The sequence below is a fragment of the Hemitrygon akajei genome, chromosome 26 (genome assembly GCF_048418815.1).
Source record: "Hemitrygon akajei chromosome 26, sHemAka1.3, whole genome shotgun sequence".
In the NCBI taxonomy this organism is placed as follows: domain Eukaryota; kingdom Metazoa; phylum Chordata; class Chondrichthyes; order Myliobatiformes; family Dasyatidae; genus Hemitrygon; species Hemitrygon akajei.
In genome coordinates, this window is record NC_133149.1 from 39,580,264 (window position 1) to 39,599,318 (window position 19,055).

Here is a 19,055-nt window from a genome sequence, read left to right on the forward strand (position 1 = left end):
TGGACATCCCATTCTCCATTCTTGAAGCCTGCCTTTGCTCCCAAGGAAATGGATCAGTGCTGGAACTGGGGATTAAACATCAAATTAAATTTCCCCGGAATGGCTGTGCAGAGAGAGATAACAGGCTGCCTGCACACAGCATTCAGGCCCAATCTCTGCACAGTAGACCAATCAAGCCACTGAATGTGCTCAGTGCAGAAGTCACTTGTTTCAGTTGAGTAGCACTTTATCAACTAAATGAGGAACATTTTCAAAGCTGCATCACAACTACTAAATTGTAATCTGGTTCATTTTCTCCCCCTTGCATATAAAGATTTGAGGTAAGTGCCTTTTTGAATTTTTTTTCCATGTTGTGCTTTGGACTGGAGTTCTTTTTCTTGCTGCCTGTGGAAGTTAGCAGCTGATTCCTGAAGTTTCTCATTTTCTACATTTTACTTTTCATGGTAGGCTGCTAAAAATCCCGCCGAGTTTGGCTAGAAGGCCTCACTGGCTGCCCGACCTTGTCACCTTATTTGCTCGATGATTTTCCTCAGTCCTGTGGTTCAGTGGGTTCACAGTCATGCCTTTGAAATGAGGTCCTGACTGCTCTCTCAGGTGATGCTGAAGATACCACGGCACTGCCACAAAGAGTGTTTCCTGTTTTCATGGCAAATTATTCTCTCTAATCAACACTTAATGGCAGATTATCACATTGCTTTGTGGAACCTTGCTGAGCGCAAATTGGCTGCCACATTTCCCACATTGCAATGATGACTGCTCCACTCAGATTTAGCTTTAGAACTCTGGGAGGTTTTCATACCTTCTTTCTCGTTCTCTTTCATCTGCCCATTTCTTTCTTTCTGTCTGTACTTCTACCCTCTCTCATATTCTCTCTCCTCTTTCTCATTGTCTCTTCTTCCCCTTTTCTCTAAACTACCATCAGGGAGGAGGTACAGGAGTCTGAAGACACACATTCAGCAATTCAGGAACAGCTTCTTCCCGTTTGCCATCAGATTTCTGAATGGACATTGAACCCATGAACTCATTACTTCTTTCCTTGTACTATTTATTTATTTTATAATTTATAGTAATTTAATGTCTTTGCACTGTACTGCTGCTGAAAAACAACACATTTCACATAATCTAAGAGAGCAATAAGTCTGAATCTGATTCTAGCATTCTCTCGTTCTTGTCCCCTACCTCTCCCTCTCTTTGCCCATACTCTGTTTACTCTTTCCTTTCCTTTCCTCTCCCTGCCCCCTTCTATGTTCCATCAGGGAGGGGGCTACGTACGGTAGCATCCACACCAGGACCAACAGACTCAAAAGCAGATACTTTCCTCAAGCAGTAAGACTGATGAACAACTCCACCCATTAACCCTCCTTAATACTACTTTATTATTTCCTGTCACTCACCTTATGTACAGACACTCCTATGCCTAGTGTCAGTCTATGGACATAAAATCAATCTATGTATATAAGAATTGAATTGAATTGACTTTATTTCTTACATCCTTCACATACATGAGGAGTAAAAATCTTTACATTATGTCTCCATCTAAATGTGCAATGTGTAATCATAGTAATTTATAATAATTTATAATAAATAGAACAGTCAGTGTAACATAGAAATACACTCAAAATAACATGAGTTAATCAGTCTGTTGGCCTGGTGGAAGAACCTGTCCCAGAGCCTGTTGGTCCTGGCTTTTATGCTGTGGTACCGTTTCCCGGATGGTAGCAGCTGGAATAGATTGTAGTTGGTGTGACTCTGGTCCCCAATGATCCTACGGGCCCTTTTTACACATGTGTCCTTGTAAATGTCCTGAATCATGGGAAGTTCACAACTACAGATGTGCTGGGCTGTCCGCACCACTCTCTGCAGAGTCCTGCGATTGATCAGTAATCGGGGTTCAATTCGCACCTCTGTCTATAAGGAGTTTGTACGTTCTCCCCATGAATCCATGGGTTTCCTCCAGGGGCTCCAGTTTCCTTCCCTATTTCAAAGATGTACAGTTAGCATTAGGGTGAGTAAGTTGTGAACATGCTATGTTGCCACTGGATGTGACACTTGTGAACTGCCGCAGCATATCTTCCCTGATTTGATTTGACACAAATAACACATTTCGTTGGATGTTTTGATGTACATGTGACAAATCAGGCTAATCTTTATATCTTTATGTGCACATTTCATTGGTGTGCCTGTGCTTTGCATATCAGTTTGCCCACTTATGTGTCTGTGTCTGTAGGCTAGTATGCAGTGTATATGTATCTGCAGCTATTGGTGCATAGATGTGTAGTTGTGTTTATGTGTTTAGGTACGTGCGTGCACTCTGCGTGTGTCAGTTCCTTGAAATATATTACATCAGCTTGTGGCTTCAAACAAGCTTTTTGGTAGTTTAATTCTTTAAATTCACTCCACTTGAAATGAGTTCCAATGTAAAACACAGCAAAATATGGAAGATGAAATGTTCTCATGACTAGTTGTAATTTTGCTCATGATTTTTGATGAAGACAGTTATGACCCAGCTAACTGTTGGCACAGCTGCTGTGTGAAGGGGAGGTGACTGCGTGAAGCTGTTGCCTTCCATCATAAACCAGGTCACGGAGGCATGTGTGCTCCTTGCACCGTGTTACAAGCAGAGTTGGGAGGGAACTCATCCAACTGTAAAGTGAGCCTTGGCCTGGATGGAATTGATGCCCAAAATAGTTCATGACAAGGCTTTGCAGCTCATTTAGCTTATGAGCCAATGTCGGAAATGCCACAGGCTTGAAGATTATATCAAGTCCTGTTGAGATTTTCTTGTTGACCTTTGTTGCCACTACAGTGTCAATGAGCAAGAAAGACTAAGATTTAAGGATAACAACAGTGCACATTTATATAGAACCTTCAGGGTCGGTTTGCTTCAGGAGAAAGCTATCAAACAAAATTGGCGCATACCCATCAAGGTCAGGGTGACTAGTTCATTCCAAAGATTTAAGGAACATCTTAAAAGAAGAAGAGGTGGATGGAAAGAATTCCAGAACTTAACATATAAAATCTTTGGCTTGTCTAGTGCTGTTTATATTTTATTGTTAAACCATTGGAAGCGTACTTCCCATGGAATGAAATGCAATTATGTCTCAGTTTAGATAGTTTCGAGTCACTCCAGAAATGTAACTAAGTACTTCTCAGTGTCAATATCACTTTCCATGTCAGCTGCACATCAAATTACCCCTACTCCTTTTGGGTCACTGGGGAGGAAATTAGACCAAGTTGCCTTGGGAGGTGCCATTAGATTAGGCGTTCACTGCATGTTAAATCCCACTTCCATCTTTTGCCCTTCAGCACCCCTCTCCCAACAGATCCCTTCCCCATGAACATGGCATTAACCTTTCTCGTATCAATCAAAATCTTCATCAGACACACCTTACTACTCTCTGAGGCTCTTGTTTGCCTCCCCCACCTCCCCCCATCACCTTATCTCCTTCTAGGTTCCCCCTTGCACCAGATCCCAAATTCCAGATCTCTTTTTTTTTGGAGATGAGGCTGTCAATCCCAGATTTTATTTTGGAGATGAGACCCAAAGCATTCTCAGTCAGATGTAAACAAAATCCTTGTTCATTACTGTGAAGACATGCAGGGGATGTTATCCCTGGTACCATGGGCAATGTTATTTCCTGAGTCAAAGTATGAAAACAGATTCTCTGTTTTTTTTTTATGGCATTGTTGTATGTGGAATCTTGCTATGAACCAATTCAATTTCCATAGTGTCATAGAGTTGTACGGCATGGAAATAGGCCCTTCAGCCCATCAAGTTCATGACAACCATCAAGTACCCTTTTAAACTAAGCCCATTTATTCTCCTCACATTGCCATCAATTTGTCCCACATATCACGATGTTGATAGATTTATTCAAAGGTACCTCAGTGGCTAAAAAATGCTTGAAATTTTAAAGGTGTCACGCAAAATGAAACTATGCTATAAATGCTTCAAACAAACTAATAAAACACTATAAGTAGCTTATTTGATCTCCTCACTACTCTCCCCACACAAAATAAGATGCATTTACGGGAAAGTGCACCTTACCACATCTATATTTATAAGAAGTAGTGAGAATAACCACTGTTGTTACCCAGAAATAGGTTCAGGCAAGGATCCACTGGTTTATTTTTATATATTCACATGAAACTATTTTTTTAAACTTCACAATTTTTTTTTTTGTTTTTAATGTAATATGTTAACCAGATGTAAACTGTTAATTTCTTAAAGCCCAATGGCAAATTGTAACTAATTATATTCCTGTCAAGTCAATCTTCTTTTAACTGTAGGCTATTCTAAAAATTGATTCTGTCATGTGTTCTTATGAAGCAGTCAGATCAATATATATATATATAAAATGTCTTAAATGTATCTCACCAGAGCCACTGTACAGTAGGAAGTGTGTTCTGTTTTTTTTTATGGACCAAATTGAACTTACTTACCTAATGTACTTCTGATGAATTTTGTAATGAATTTAATGACTCTCTGTGCACTCTCTGTGCATGGAGTCAGGATAGGTGGAGTCAGTGTCCTGTACTGTTAGCTAATTTTCTCTGTAACATAGTTTAATTCAAAAATATACATTATTCGTAAAATATACACAAAGGGTACATAACGTATGTTTGTTTTGGGGTGGTTTGGTAGATTGCAGTTAGTGCAATGCTTTACAACACCAGGGATGCGTGATCGAGGATCACCTCCCACCACTGTCTGTAAGGAATTAGTACGTTCTCCCTGTGATTGTATGAGTTTCCTCCTGAAGCTCCCAGTTCCTCACACATTCTAAAGACATAAGGTTAGGGTTAGCACGTTGTGGGCATGCTACGTGGATGCCGGAAGGTGGCTACACTTGCAGATTGCCCCAGCACACCCCTGGACCGTGTTGGTCATTGACACAGTCGACATTTTGCACTATATGCGATGTACACGTGGCAAATAAAGCCAACCTTATCTGATCCTATCTTACAATCAGAGCACATCTCTTTATTGTGCCATCAGATCAATACAGTGGATCATTGAGGATCGTTTCAGCTTTCAACAATAAACGCACAGAACCCAGCCCCTCAGTGTCCAGTGGCTGCAACACTCCAGACTGTGGCCTTTCCCCACAAAGTCTTTAGTCTTTGATCTTTAATGGGATCTTCAACATGATAGTAGGCCGGAGGGCCATTTTCTGTGCTGTACATACCCTGTGACAGTACAGAGGATGGTATATTTGGATTCAGTTCCCTCGTCCTGGTTGTGGCCAAGTGACAAGGTTCCTACCTCTAGTATTCAGTAAGGAGAGTGTCAGCCCCCAGTGCACATGCTCCCCATGGTGAAGCAGTCCATTTAAACTTACTGCCTGGTTGGACAGACCATATCAAAGCAAATGACTCTGTCTGCCAGATGAAGGATCTTGACTGAAAATGTCAACTGTCTATTTCCTTTCTCAGCTGCTGCCTGACCTGCTGAGAACCTCCAGCGGTTAATCTTTTGTTCCAAGTTCCAGTCTCTTTCATCTCCAAATGTTTCTCTCTGTTGGGGAGCAGGAATATGGGAGTGGGTGGTGGAGAGCGGAGAGGATTTGGAGCACCAAGGCTTTCTTGTTTTACAGTGGCCTTTGCCTCCGTTATCATCTGGTACGTATAAATGAAGAGTGAGTCTCCTGACATTCTTCTCAATCTTGCCTCACAGGGAAGACCACGTTTGGCAGCTCGGATAATCCCTCACAGGACGTCAGCATTCAAGGTCCGGGTATCGCAGCTCAGCATTGCTATATTGAAAACCAAAATGGAGTTATAACACTGTACCCATACGGGAATCTGTGCGCAATCGATGGAGTTCAGGTGAAACAGCCCACGCGCCTAACCCAAGGTAAGAGAAAATGATCAAAAAAATAAAATTCCAGTGCATTTAAATATGATATGAAACTTGCATTTATAAGGTGAGGTGTGTTTGCCAGGCAGAAGACATCCCAACTTCTTATTGCAAGAAAATCTTTTTTTTTCCATCCAGTCTTGGGATGTGAGTGTTTCTGGCAATCTAAACATCTATTTCCATCTCATTTTGTGATCAGAAGGCAGCATTGAGCCACATTCTAAAAGCATTGATGTATACTTACAAATATATTCACTGTGACATAGTGTTAGGGAGCTCCAACATCAGGTCTAAGTCTGATGAGGGATCAATGACATGATTCCAAGTTGGAATGGGCATTTAGTTGTAGAGTTTCGCAGTGTAGGACAGGCCAATTGGCTCACCCTATCTGTGCTGAGTATCAAATATCTATACTGATCCCAATTCACAGGACTCATTCTATAGCCTTCCACAATATGTCATGGCATTTCAAGTGCTCTCGAAGTGCTGTGGAAGTACTTGCCTCCATCATCCCTTTAGGCAGTGAATTCTGGACAAACAACCCTCTGAATGAGAAAGTTCTTCCTCAAATTGCCTCTGAAACCCTTAGTCCTAGTTCCTCAATCTCCACTGAATTTTTAAAAATAAAGATTATCTTTATTTTTCATATGTACATAAAAACATACAGTGAAATGCACATTTATGTCAAGGACGTGCATTAGAGGACAACCCGCAGGTGTTGCCAAGCTTCCAGTGCCAACATAGCATATCCACAACTTACTAACTCTAACCCTACCCTGTATATATTTGGAACGTGAGAGGAAACCGGAGCACACGGAGGAAACAGGGAGAACGAAACAGGGACACAGTCAGAAGGAGAACGTACAAACTCCTCACTGACTGCAGCAGAAATTAAATCCCAATCTTAGAGCTGCCGCTGTAAAGTGTTACGATAGCCGCTATCCACCCCATTTGTTCTGATGATAATATTTTCTGCACTGATGTCTCTGAAATGTCTTCCTTTTCCTGAACCATAGATTCCCCTCTACCATAGTGAGCCCTTGACCATGGTTCATGCATTTCCCACAGCTCTGCTCTTAGCTAAATCCTCCAGGGTCCTCACCTTCACTCAACCAGTCTCCTTCTACAAACAGCAACAGGGTTTCCACCACTAAAACTATGTTTGCCTCTCTTCCCCTTTCAGCATTTTGAAGGAACTGTTCCTTTACGACTCACTTGTCAGATGTTTGGTTCCCAGTAGTCAAAAGATTCAAAGAACATTTATTATCAAAGTGTGTATGCAGTATACAACCCTGAGATTCGTCTTTGCACAGACAGCCACGAAACAAAGAAACACTATGGAACCTGTTCAAAACAAATACCGAACACCCAACACGGAAAAAAAAGAAAAAAATTCGCACAAATGGCAAAAAAATGAATGAATAGCACACCAAATATTAAACTTCAAACCATAGAATCCATGAAACAGTCTGGGAATGTTCAATTTAATTCAGTTCAGTTCAATTTAGTGCTGTGCTATTCGTTGACTGCAGGCTACAGAGCCGGTCCCCCCCGATCAAAATCACACAAAATAGCAATAAAACGGGAGTAACCAGAAACACATATAAAGTGAACTGCAGAGTCCGATCAACAAACTGTGCAAATCAGACCTTGCCCAAGACCCAAGACTCCTACACCTTCCTCCAGCAGCGGTGAGCGAGAGGGAGACAGACTGGTCAAACGCAGGCAGACGCCGACGCCTTTCACTCTCCTCCTCGTTTATTTCAACCTTGCTCAACACGTTAATCGGTGCGATCAGCAAGATTGGCAAGAAATGGAACCGATTATGGGCTTGCACTCTGCTACTAGGCCTCACACTCCGTTCTCAGCCTTGCTTTCAACCATGCTGAATTCTCTCAGAGACATCGAAAGCGGCACATTGCTCAGTCGGCCCAAAAACACATTAGCAAAATGTAAATGACAAGCTCCAATTGCCACAGATTAGTAGTGGAAGTATATTAAAAAGAAGAAGGAGAAGTAGTTTTGTGAACTGTCTGCAGGACATTGCCGTTGGTCACGTTGGTCGTTGGCACCATCTTGCTCCTATCACTGTCTGTCCTATGACACTCTCTCCTGTAATTGCAGGAGATGTCCTTCCACCTTTTCAGATTAATGCATAATTCTCATCTTGTTGTCTATCATTTTAAATCACCTTCTTATAAATCTATGGACAGATTCAGATTTATTTATCACATGTACTGTACATAGAAACATATATTGAAATGTCTTATTTGGTTTAGCACCAACAAAGCATGCCGGCAACATTCAGCAGAACAAAACAAGCAGCAACGACAACAACAGCAGAACAAGCCCTTTTTCCACCCTCACACACAGAGACATGCCTTCAACCCCAACCCAGGCCAATTCCGGGTCTCCAGTCGGCCCCAGAATCTCAGATTTGCAGACATTAGGCCTCAAGCCTCCAGTCCCTGGCCTGGATTCGCAGTCTCAACCTTCGGGCCTCTACCTTCAGACTCACCGACCTCAGTCTTCAACCAGAGGTTTCTACTCTGGACTCATGGAGTCTGGACTTAGCCCTTAGGCTTTACCCTCTCGACTTGCTCAACACAAGCTTGTGAAACAGCACCTCATTTTCTTTCTAGGTATATTGCAGCCTTCCAGACTCAATACTGAATTCTCCAACTTGAGTCAACTCACATTTGCTGTTTCCATCTGAACTGTCCATTATGGCTTTCTCTATTCCTACAGCTAGATTGCTAGGCATGGTCCACAGGCCTGCTCTTAGCAATCTAGAACATGGAGGAAGAAGTATAATCAGCCTCTAACTACTCTACTAACGCATTGTTCTGGGTCTCACCCTATCACAAACATTTCCTTTGTCCTATCCATCCCTCCTACCACCTTCTCTGTGACAAAATTATCTTTACTTGATATATTTTCCAGTTGTGGCAAAAGTTCTTTGACTTAAGACATTAGTTTATTTCTTTTCCTGCAAATTTTTGCCGGACCTGCTGAGTATTTCCAGCAGTTTTTATTTTTTATTTCAACTTGTTCGGTCTCTCTTCATAACTGAAATGATCTACCCATACAACTTCCTGGTGAATGTCCTCTGCACCCATTTCTGTACTTCACATCCTTCCCTATAGCGTGGTGACCAGAACTGTGCACAATATTTCATCTATGGCCTAAACCAAATTTCATTTATTTTACCATAACATCTCTGCTATTATATTCTAAGCTCCACTTAATGAAAGCAAGTATCTTAAGTGACCAAGGAAGGGAATTTAGAGGTGACGATATATCTATTTCCTTTCTGTCCTTCTCTGGGGTGGAGATTGTGAATTTGGGAGAAGCCTTCGAGGAAGTCTTGACAGTTAGTGATACAATTATATCTGTGAAATTTAATGAAAAGTTTTTTAAAAATAATTTGGCCTAGAGCAGGAATAAGAATGAGGAGTAACAAGACTATAAAGCCATAAGACATAGGAGCATAATTGGGCCATTCAGCCCATCGAGTCTTTTCCACCATTCCATCATGAATGATTTATTATACCTCTCAATCCTTTTCTCCTGTCTTCTCCCCATAACTTGTGACACCCTTATTAGCCAAGAACCTATTAACCTCCACTTTAATTATACCTAATGACTTGGTCTCCACAGCCGTCTGTGGCACGAATTCCAAAGATTCACCACCATCTGGTTAAAGAAGTTCCTCCTCATCTCTGTTCAAAAGGGATGTCCTTCTATTCAGAGCTATGCCCCCTATCCTAAGTTTCCCCATTTCTGATTTGAAAGAAGGAAAATAAAAACAAAGGACTTCCGTCTATGTCAGCCGTCCAAATCCTTAGGATGTCCTCAAGCTCTGAACAGCCAATAGAATACTTCTGTTTGCTTAAACTATTGTAATGTAGTAAATACAGTCACCATTATAATCTCCAGTGCAATTCTTTGAACAGTACATTAGGATATTTTTCCTTCATCTTTGGGGATAGGGTCTCAAAGGGAAGTCTACACTACTGACAATGCGGAGCTTCCCCAGATCTGCACTGGTTTGGTGATTTTTGGATTTAGTGATCAGTGCTCTGGAGCGGAATGATCACAATTTTGCAGTTATCCAAGGCTGAGAATTCCAAGCATTCATTACTCTTGGTGAGAAGAAATTCCCACGCACTTCAGTTTGAAATGACAACCCCTTATCTTTGTAACCATGTATTCTTGCTTGAGCTGCTCCATCTCGTGAAAACATCTCAACATCTATCGTGCCATGCTTCCCTTAGGACCTTATGTTTCATTAAGATAAGAATATAGATCCAGTTTCTTTAGCCACCTAATACAACCCTCTCATCACAGGCTCCAGTTCCGGGCTATCCTGTTTTTTTGCATAAGGGGACCAAAACTATCTATAGTACTCCAAATGTAGCCTCACCAACACCTTGTACAATAGTAATGAGAGGAAACATTTTCTAAATCTTTCTGATAACATCAGATTTTCTCAGGCATATTAGTTCCCTGTTTACTACACTATTTCTTAAATGTTATTATTCTAGGTAATTTATGTGTTAATTGGTCCTTAGTGTGATCATATTGAGTTTATTCTCTCAAGCAATATGATAGAAGGGATTAACTTGCCATATACTGTAGTTAATTGGACCAGGAGGAATGCTTAATTCTTTTAATCCGAGCTTCACTGCTCTGAAAACAAAATTCCTCCTGTTTTCATTTTATTGCTCTTACCTCAAATTCTAAAAATGATCCATTTTAATATCTTCCACTTCAATGTAAGCTGTTGCCTGCTTGCCTAACGTGCAGGACTGACACCATGGAGCAGGTGCCTGATACAGAGTTTCTGAGTTTGCTACAGATGGTGAAGGGACCCACAATCATAACCTCCAGCAGATTGAACAGCAGAACCTAATCAAGGCTGACTCGGTCAACAGCAAAGTCTTGTCCAGTTTTGAATGTCGGGGATGAATTTGATGATTTAAGAAGCAAATTTGTGTCCACTCCATATAGGCCTGTGTGCCTTGATAAGCTCTTGCTTAGTAAAGGCATCAAAGATTACGGGAAGAATGCAGGAGAATAAGGCTTAGAGGGATAACAAATCAGTCATGACCGAATGGCAGAGAAGACGCAATGGGCTGAATGGCCTAATTCCACTCGTGTGTCTTATGGTGTCACAGTCAACATTATTCACACCAGAGGCTGCGTAAAATTAGAAGGTAGGGAGCACATTTATAGAAAACAGCAGGTTTCGCACACTTTTTTTTCAGTTTGAGTGGAGAAAGGGAGGGGAACAGGAGCAAAATATCTTTCTGAAATGGAGTACAGCATAAAAGATCTTTTGCTTTGTTCTGTCTATGAGATATACCAAGGCTCTTCAACAGTATCTCCAAAACCTGTAACCTCAAGGACAAAGGCAGCAGATGCATGGGAACACCAGGACCTTCAAGTTCCCTTCAAAGTGACCCACCATTTTGACTTGGAAATATATCTTCATTGGGTTTAAAACCTCCCCATCAGCACAGTGGAAGCACCTTCACCAGAAGTATCGAGCAGTTCAAGAAAGTAGCTCCCCACCACCTTCTCAAGGGTAACTGGTGATACGGCTTAAATTGCTTTCCAACCGACAACGTCCACCTCTACAACAAAAGGATAAAAATGAATGGTCAATAGGAAGGAATATTAAAGAATGATACTTCAGAAATTGAATGAAGGCAGTGAGTTTATCAGTAATTCGGTAAATATTCCTTTGTTTCTTTTTCAATGCCTTCCAGTTCATTACAGACAGACCACACCCTTAATGTGACAAGCTCAAACAGGACTGTCACAAGTAAAGCTTTATACTAGTGAATTGTTTGGATTTGGACCGTGTCTGGCTGTGCTAGAAAAACAAAGAGCAAGAGACAGGCATCGAAAGAAAAAGGGTACTCTATACTTTAGAGATTGTAATTGTGGCTCTGAGACTGATGTTATCACAGACTGATAACTGTTATCACTCTGTGGCAGATGTAAATGCGTGCCAGTTTTAAATGTGAACTTTTAAATTGGTGGGGACAATATTGAAAGTCTCAAGACTAGAGGCGAAAGGTTGAAAGATGGGAAAATGGAGGACTCAGAACCAGTAATCTAGGGAAGAGCTGAGCGAGACAAAGTGAAGAACCAAATATGAGATCCAAAGAATGATTTGGAAGTCAGTATGAAGTGGGAAAACAAGCCTGAGTGAGATAGGGTAGAGATTCCACAGCTTTAGAGCATCTGGAGTTTGTATAAAGCTCTTTGCCAATTGAAGTCTGGACAAATAAAATATGGTTTTCAGTTAAAAAGACAGAGATTATCTTCAGAGTCTACATTAATGATCATCGTGAGATATGAATATTTAACAAGAAGTGGAATACTTTCATAGTGAGAGCTCATGAGATCCCTCAGAGAAAGAGAGATGCTATGTCTTATAATGGCAAAGCATTTCAGATAACAGTGCAACTGGTCTGTCTATATTTTGAATCCAGTTTTAAATACCTTCAGCATTTTCATTTTCATGGCTCAGTGGGGAGCACTGTCACCTTCAAGACAGGAAGTTGCGAGTTCAATTTCCGCTCCAGAGTCACATACAGACCCTGAAACAGACCTTTAGGATCACCATGTTCATGCTGACTATCAAATTGTATCCATACTCATCGTAGGATCACAGTGCATGCAAACAAGCCCTTTATCCCACTTCGTCCATGCCAACCTTGATGCGAATCTGTGCTAATCCCATTTGCCTGCATTAGGTCTGTATCCCTCTTCTTCTTTCCTTTCCAAGTAGCTGCCCAAATACCTTTTAGATGTTGTAATTGTGTCTGGCTCCACCACTTCCTCTGACAGCTCCTTCCTGTACTCACCATACTCTGTGTGAAAAGCCTACCCCTCAGAGCTCCTGCAAATCTCTTCCCTCTCACCTTAAATTTATGCATTCTCGTTCTGGACTCTGCTGCCCTGGGGAAAAAAAAGACTCTATCCTCCCTATATCTCTCCTAACTTTATGAATCGCTTAGCTTCCTGCATTCAAGTGAAACTAAACCCAGTCTGTCCAATCTCTCCTTATAATAACAACACTCCGTTCCAGGCAATGTCCTGGTAAATCTCTGCAGCATTCTCTCTATGCCACCACACCCTTCCTGTGGTGACCAGGAACAAAATCCCCCCTTATAGTAAACACGAGGAAATCTGCAGATGCTGGAAATTCAAGCAACACACACAAAATGCTGGTGGAACACAGCAGGCCAGGCAGCATCTATAGGGAGAAGCACTGTCGACGTTTCGGGCCAAGACCCTTTGTCAGGACTAACCGAAAGGAAAGATAGTAAGAGATTTGAAAGTAGTGGGGGGAGGGGGAAATGCAAAATGATAGGAGAAGACCGGAGGGTGTGGGGTGAAGCTGAGAGCCGGAAAGGTGATTGGCAAAAGTGATACAGAGCTGGAGAAGGGAAAGGATCATGGGACGGGAGGCCTAGGGAGAAAGAAAGGCGGAGGGGAGCACCAGAGGGAGATGGAGAACAGGCAGAATGATGGGCAGAGAGAGAGAAAAAAACTAAATATATCAGGGATGGGGTAAGAAGGGGAGGAGGGGCATTAACGGAAGTTAGAGCAGTCAATGTTCATGCCATCAGGTTGGAGGCTACCCAGCCGGTATATGAGGTGTTGTTCCTCCAACCTGAGCGTGGCTTCATCTTGACAGTAGAGGAGGCCATGGATAGACATATCAGAATGGGAATGGGACGTGGAATTAAAATGTGTGGCCACTGGGAGATCCTGCTTTCTCTGGCGGACAGAGCGTAGGTGTTCAGCGAAACGGTCTCCCAGTCTGCATCGGGTCTCACCAATATATAAAAGGCCACACCGGGAGCACCGGACGCAGTATACCACACCAGCCAACTCACAGGTGAAGTGTCGTCTCACCTGGAAGGACTGTCTGGGGCCCTGAATGGTGGGGAGGGAGGAAGTGTAAGGGCAGGTGTAGCACTTGTTCCGCTCCCAAGGATAAGTGCCAGGAGGGAGATCGGTGGGAATGGGACGTGGAATTAAAATGTGTGGCCACTGGGAGATCCTGTTTTCTCTGGCGGACAGAGCGTAGGTGTTCAGCGAATTACATGTTGGACCTAGAGGCTGGTGGGGTGGTAGGCGATCTCCCTCCTGGCACTTATCCTTGCAAGCGGAGCAAGTGCTACACCTGCCCTTACACTTCCATTCTGATATGTCTATCCATATCAAGATGAAGCCACACTCAGGTTGGAGGAACAACACCTCGTATACTGGCTGGGTAGCCTCCAACCTGATGGCATGAACATTGACTTCTCTAACTTCCGTTAATGCCCCTTCTCCCCTTCTTATCCCATCCCTGATATATTTAGTTTTCTCCCCCTCCTTTTTTTTCTCTCTTTCTGCCCATCACTCTGCCTGTTCTCCATCTCTCTCTGGTGCTCCCCTCCCCCTTTCTTTCTCCCGTCCCATGATCCTTTCCCTTCTCCAGCTCTGTATCACTTTCGCCAATCACCTTTCCGGCTCTCAGCTTCACCCCACCCCCTCCGGTCTTCTCCTATCATTTCGCATTTCCCCCTCCCCCTCCTACTTTCAAATCTCTTACTATCTTTCCTTTCAGTTAGTCCTGACGAAGGGTCTCGGCCTGAAACGTTGACAGTGCTTCTCCCTACCTGGCCTGCTGCGTTCCACCAGCATTTTGTATGTGTTCCCCCTTATAGTATATCCCTACAACCTTTTACCTATTGCCTTATATCTATCCATTTTGTTTTAGACACCTTCCCAAGGAAAATAGGTTCTTCCTATCTACCCAATCTTGAAACCATAAGACCATAAGGCACTCTCTTTAGCCAGAGAGTGGTGAATCTGTGGAATTCATTGCCACAGGCAGCTGTGGAGGCCAAGTCTGTATGTATTTTTAAGGCAGAGGTTGATATATTCTTGATTGGTCAGGGCATGAAGGGATACAGGGTAGGGGGGGAAGGATAGAGATTGGGGCTGAAAGGAAAAATAGATCAGCCATGATGAAATGGTGGAGCAGACTCGATGGGCCAAATGGCCTAATTCTGCCCCTATGTCTTATAAGACATCATGGCTGATGTATTATCCCTCTCGACCTCATTCACCTGCCTTCACCCTGTAACCTTTGATATCCTGAAGACTATGAAGAGTACAATAAAATGAAATTTCTATTCTTCTTTCCATAAAAATTTCTCATAAATCTCTTTTCAGAGAACAGAAGTGTTCCTGATCTGAAACAGATGGTCTATTCCAGCTCCCAAATTAGACAAGCAGTCTTTGAATCACACCCTTTGTGTAACTGGCTCAGAAACAAGAGTCACAGGAAAAGCTTTATGCACCTTAGATAGGGAGCTTTTCTTTGCAGTTTGCCTGTTACAAACAACCAATGATTTGCACCATTGGGCTTCAGCTTTGCTCCTCCTTACTGTTCAGTGAGGATGGGATGGTATCATGAGCCATCACCAAAATGCAGCTTTTTCCATTAACTGAGGACCAGGGACATTCAATAAATGTAATTCACAATCGTGGAGTCCTGACACATGTCATCAATGACTCACATTTTAATCAATGTAGTCTCACTTCTATGGAGTTCCCTCTGTGTAATCCTGCTCCACTGTCCCCTCCTTATCTATATCACTCCATTAGGTCCCACTGTGTCGCTTTTGAATGTCTTTCTCTACACTTGCTCTCCCTGCACTCTCCCTCATCATGTTGCCTCAACCTGCAGCATCTCCCACTGACCCTGTCACTTAGCACTGTCTGATTCTGCACTCTTACTCATTAGAGCTTGCTGAATGTGCTGTAGTACAAAGGCAACCTGGTTTGTTCATATTATCAACTCATCACGACTGTTCCTGTTTGTGCATTTGGCTGAAGTGCTCTGATTTCCGGGTCTTGAATAGCTCCCTTTTCAGTGAATACTTTGCCACCTATAGGGTCAGGATCTGCTGCTTGCCAATGCTCCTGCTTTTCGAAGCATCACCAAGGGCAGCTCTTTCGTTCCCATTCCATTACCAATTGAACAGAGTTTGGACAGTTATGTATCACATTATATTTACAGGTTGGAAATATTTATTTCATGTATTTTATTGGAGATACAGCATGGTAACAAGTCGTTCCAACATAATGAACCCATGCCGTGCCGCCCAATTACATCCATGTGACCAACTAACCTACTAACCCAAACATCTATCGGAGGAAACCGGAGCACCTGGAGGAAACCCACGTGAACTCAGGGAGAACGTACAAACTCCTTACAGAGAAACCTAGCCCTACTCTATTCCATCTCCTCTGGTTATGGACATTGAGATGCCTGTAATTAATATAAGCGACACTGGGCAGATACAGTATGTGACCGAGATCATTGTAAATTGTCCCATGATTAGGTTAGAGTTAGTCAGGTTTGTCAGGAGCTGCTGGGGAGGCATGGCTCAGAAGGCCAGAAAGGCTTACTCTATGATATATCACTAATTAGACTTGGAGATATATATTTATAAGACCATAAGGCACAGGAGCAGAATTAGGCCATTCGGCCCATCAAGTCAGCTCTGTCAATCCATCATAGCTGATTTATTTTCCATCTCAACCCCATTTTCCTGCCTTTTCTCATAATCTTTGCAGAGATGATTATTGAATTTGTGGATGTCACTTAAGTTGTGCGGTTGTGGGTAGTGAGGGACATTGTCTAAGGCCACAGCAGGATGGAGATCAGATGGAAAATTGGACAGAGCATTGGCAGGTGGAATTTAACCTGAAATGTGAGCTGATGCATTTTGATAAACATGAGAAATTCTTCAGATGCTGGAAAGCTGGAGCAACACACACAGAATGCTGGAGGAACTCAGCGAGTCAGGCAGCATCTATGGAAAGGAATAAGCAGTCGACGTTTCAAGCCAAGATCCTCTTTAGGACTGAGAAGGAAGAGGGAAGATGCCATATCAAAAAGGTGTTGGGTGGGAGAGGAAGGAGGCTAGCTGGAGGGTGATAGGTGAAGCCAGGTGGGTGGAAAAAGTTAAGGGCTGGAGAAGAAGGAATCTTCTGCTTGCATTTTAAGAAGTCAAATAGGAGTAGAACATATATAGTAAATGGTAGAGTGCTAACGGATGTTGAATTCAGAGGGATCTTGCAGTTCAAGTCTAGTCTTCCCTCAAAGTAGTGGTACCATAGACAGGGTGGTGGAGAAGACATCTGACATGCTTATCTTCAGAAATCAGGACATTGGATATAAAAATTGGGGTGTTGTGTTTCAGCTTTACAAAATCCTGGTCAGACAACATTAGAAATACTGTGTGCCATTTTGGCTGGTACATTAGAGGAAGAATGCGGTTGCACTGACGATTCACCAGGATCAAAGAATTTTGTGGATAGTGTGGGCTTGCTTTCCCTGATAGAGTAATATTAAATTATGAGAGGCAATCAGAATGTATTTCCCAGGAGAGGCATGTCAAAAAAAAAGGGGGTATAGGTTTAAGGTGAGTGGAAAGTGTTTAAAGGGTATTTGAGGTGACAGCTTTTTACTCAGAAAGTGGTTATTGTCTGGAACTTGCTGTCGGAGTGCTTGATGGAATCACTATCACTATACTTAAGAAGGAACAGTCGCTGTGTGAGCAAACAGGCTGAGTGTGAATGGGTGAAAATGTCAGCATGGAGTTGATGGACTGACAGGCCCATTTTTGTGTACTGTGTGACTCTGACTCTGCACAGGCACAGTGGATGAAGTGGCCTCTATCTGAGCTTTATCACTCACCGATTCTATCAAATGTTAGAAAGAGGTGAGAGGATGCCTCGTACCTTGCCGTCTACAGATTCCTGATGGATTGGGTTATCACTACTCCAGCTGTATTTACGCAGTAACCTACCCTGTAAAACAAAAGCCTGAGTGATAGGCCAGTTAAATCAAATATCCAGAGGGTCTTTTCTGCACATCTGGCATTATTAGGCAATCTGCCCTTTTGTTTCCCCACCAGCTGTTTGATCTTGCATTGTAAGTACTTACAGATTCTCTAATTATGTATTCATGTGTGTTACACAGTTTCGCCTGGACTGTTCCTCGTAACACTAAACTGTCCCACAGCATGCTTCAAAGAACACCAGATTTTCTGACTGGATTCTGGGCCAATGTTTATCCAATAATAACCAAACCCTTAGAAACAGTAACCAGGTCATCACCACTACGCTGTCTGAGGGAACTTGCTGTCATGTTTCCCTATATTACACCAGTGCATATGATTCAAGAATACATCAGATTGGTTGTAAAACACTTAGTGCTTGGGATCATAATGCTTGGAACAGTTGGGGCGATGAGCACTGGCAGATTTAACAGTTTGCTTCGTACAGGAGGAAAAGTGGGATGTGCTAATAGGTTGGGATGAAGTCAAGCTTATGTAGACCTTTAGCACTGGCATGAACTATTAACTGTTAGCAAGATTGTCTCAAGTAATTGAGTAAGAAAGGAATATCAGCAATATACAGGGGAATGAGTGAAATCTGGAGAAACAAGAGATTGCAGATGCTGGAATCTCGACCAATAAACAATTTGACCGAAGAACTGAATGGGTCAAACAGCATCTGTGGCTTTGGGTCAAAACCTATCATTAGGACCTGCAAGGTTTCGGCACCAAAGATGAGGAAGATAAAGATTAGTTTTATTTGTTGCATTTTATTCTATTATAGATTTATAGAGTATATCGGCAAGAAAATGAACCTCAGGGTCATATATGGCGACATATATGTACTTTGATAATAAAATTACTTTGAACTTTTGCGTTGAAACCTCAAAACATACAATGAAATGTGTCATTTGCGTCAACAACCAACACTGTCTGAGGATGCGCTGGGACAGCCTGCAACGCTTGCCACGCTTCCGGTGCCAACGTAACTTGCCCACGACTCACTAACGTTAACCCATGTGTCTTTGGAATGGGGGCAGAAACAGGAGCACCTAGAGGAAGCCCACTTGGTCACAGGGAGAACGTACAAACGCCTTACAGACAGCGGCAGAATTAACCCTAGGTCGCTGGCACTGCAAAGCATTACACTAGCCACTGTGCTATCGTCCTGCCTTTTCCTTTCCTCCCACGGATACTGTTCAACCTACTGAGTTCCTCCAGCGATTGTTTGTTTTCTAGTAGTTGATGACAGAAAGTCAATGACCAGC

The 19,055-nt window shown here is 42.6% G+C and overlaps 1 protein-coding gene across 21 annotated transcripts in view; it reads left to right on the forward strand.

The window, feature by feature from the left end:
- Positions 1-19,055, forward strand: part of phldb1b (pleckstrin homology-like domain, family B, member 1b) — a 395,372-nt gene that overhangs the window by 173,683 nt on the left and 202,634 nt on the right. For all 21 annotated transcript variants that reach the window (XR_012096380.1, XM_073029929.1, XM_073029941.1 and 18 more), the window contains exon 4: positions 5,678-5,857. Coding sequence is in view for 20 of the 21 variants with exons in the window: in XM_073029929.1 (XP_072886030.1) it covers positions 5,678-5,857 (180 nt within the window). In the remaining variant the exon portion in view is untranslated. The remainder of the gene's footprint in view (positions 1-5,677; positions 5,858-19,055) is intronic.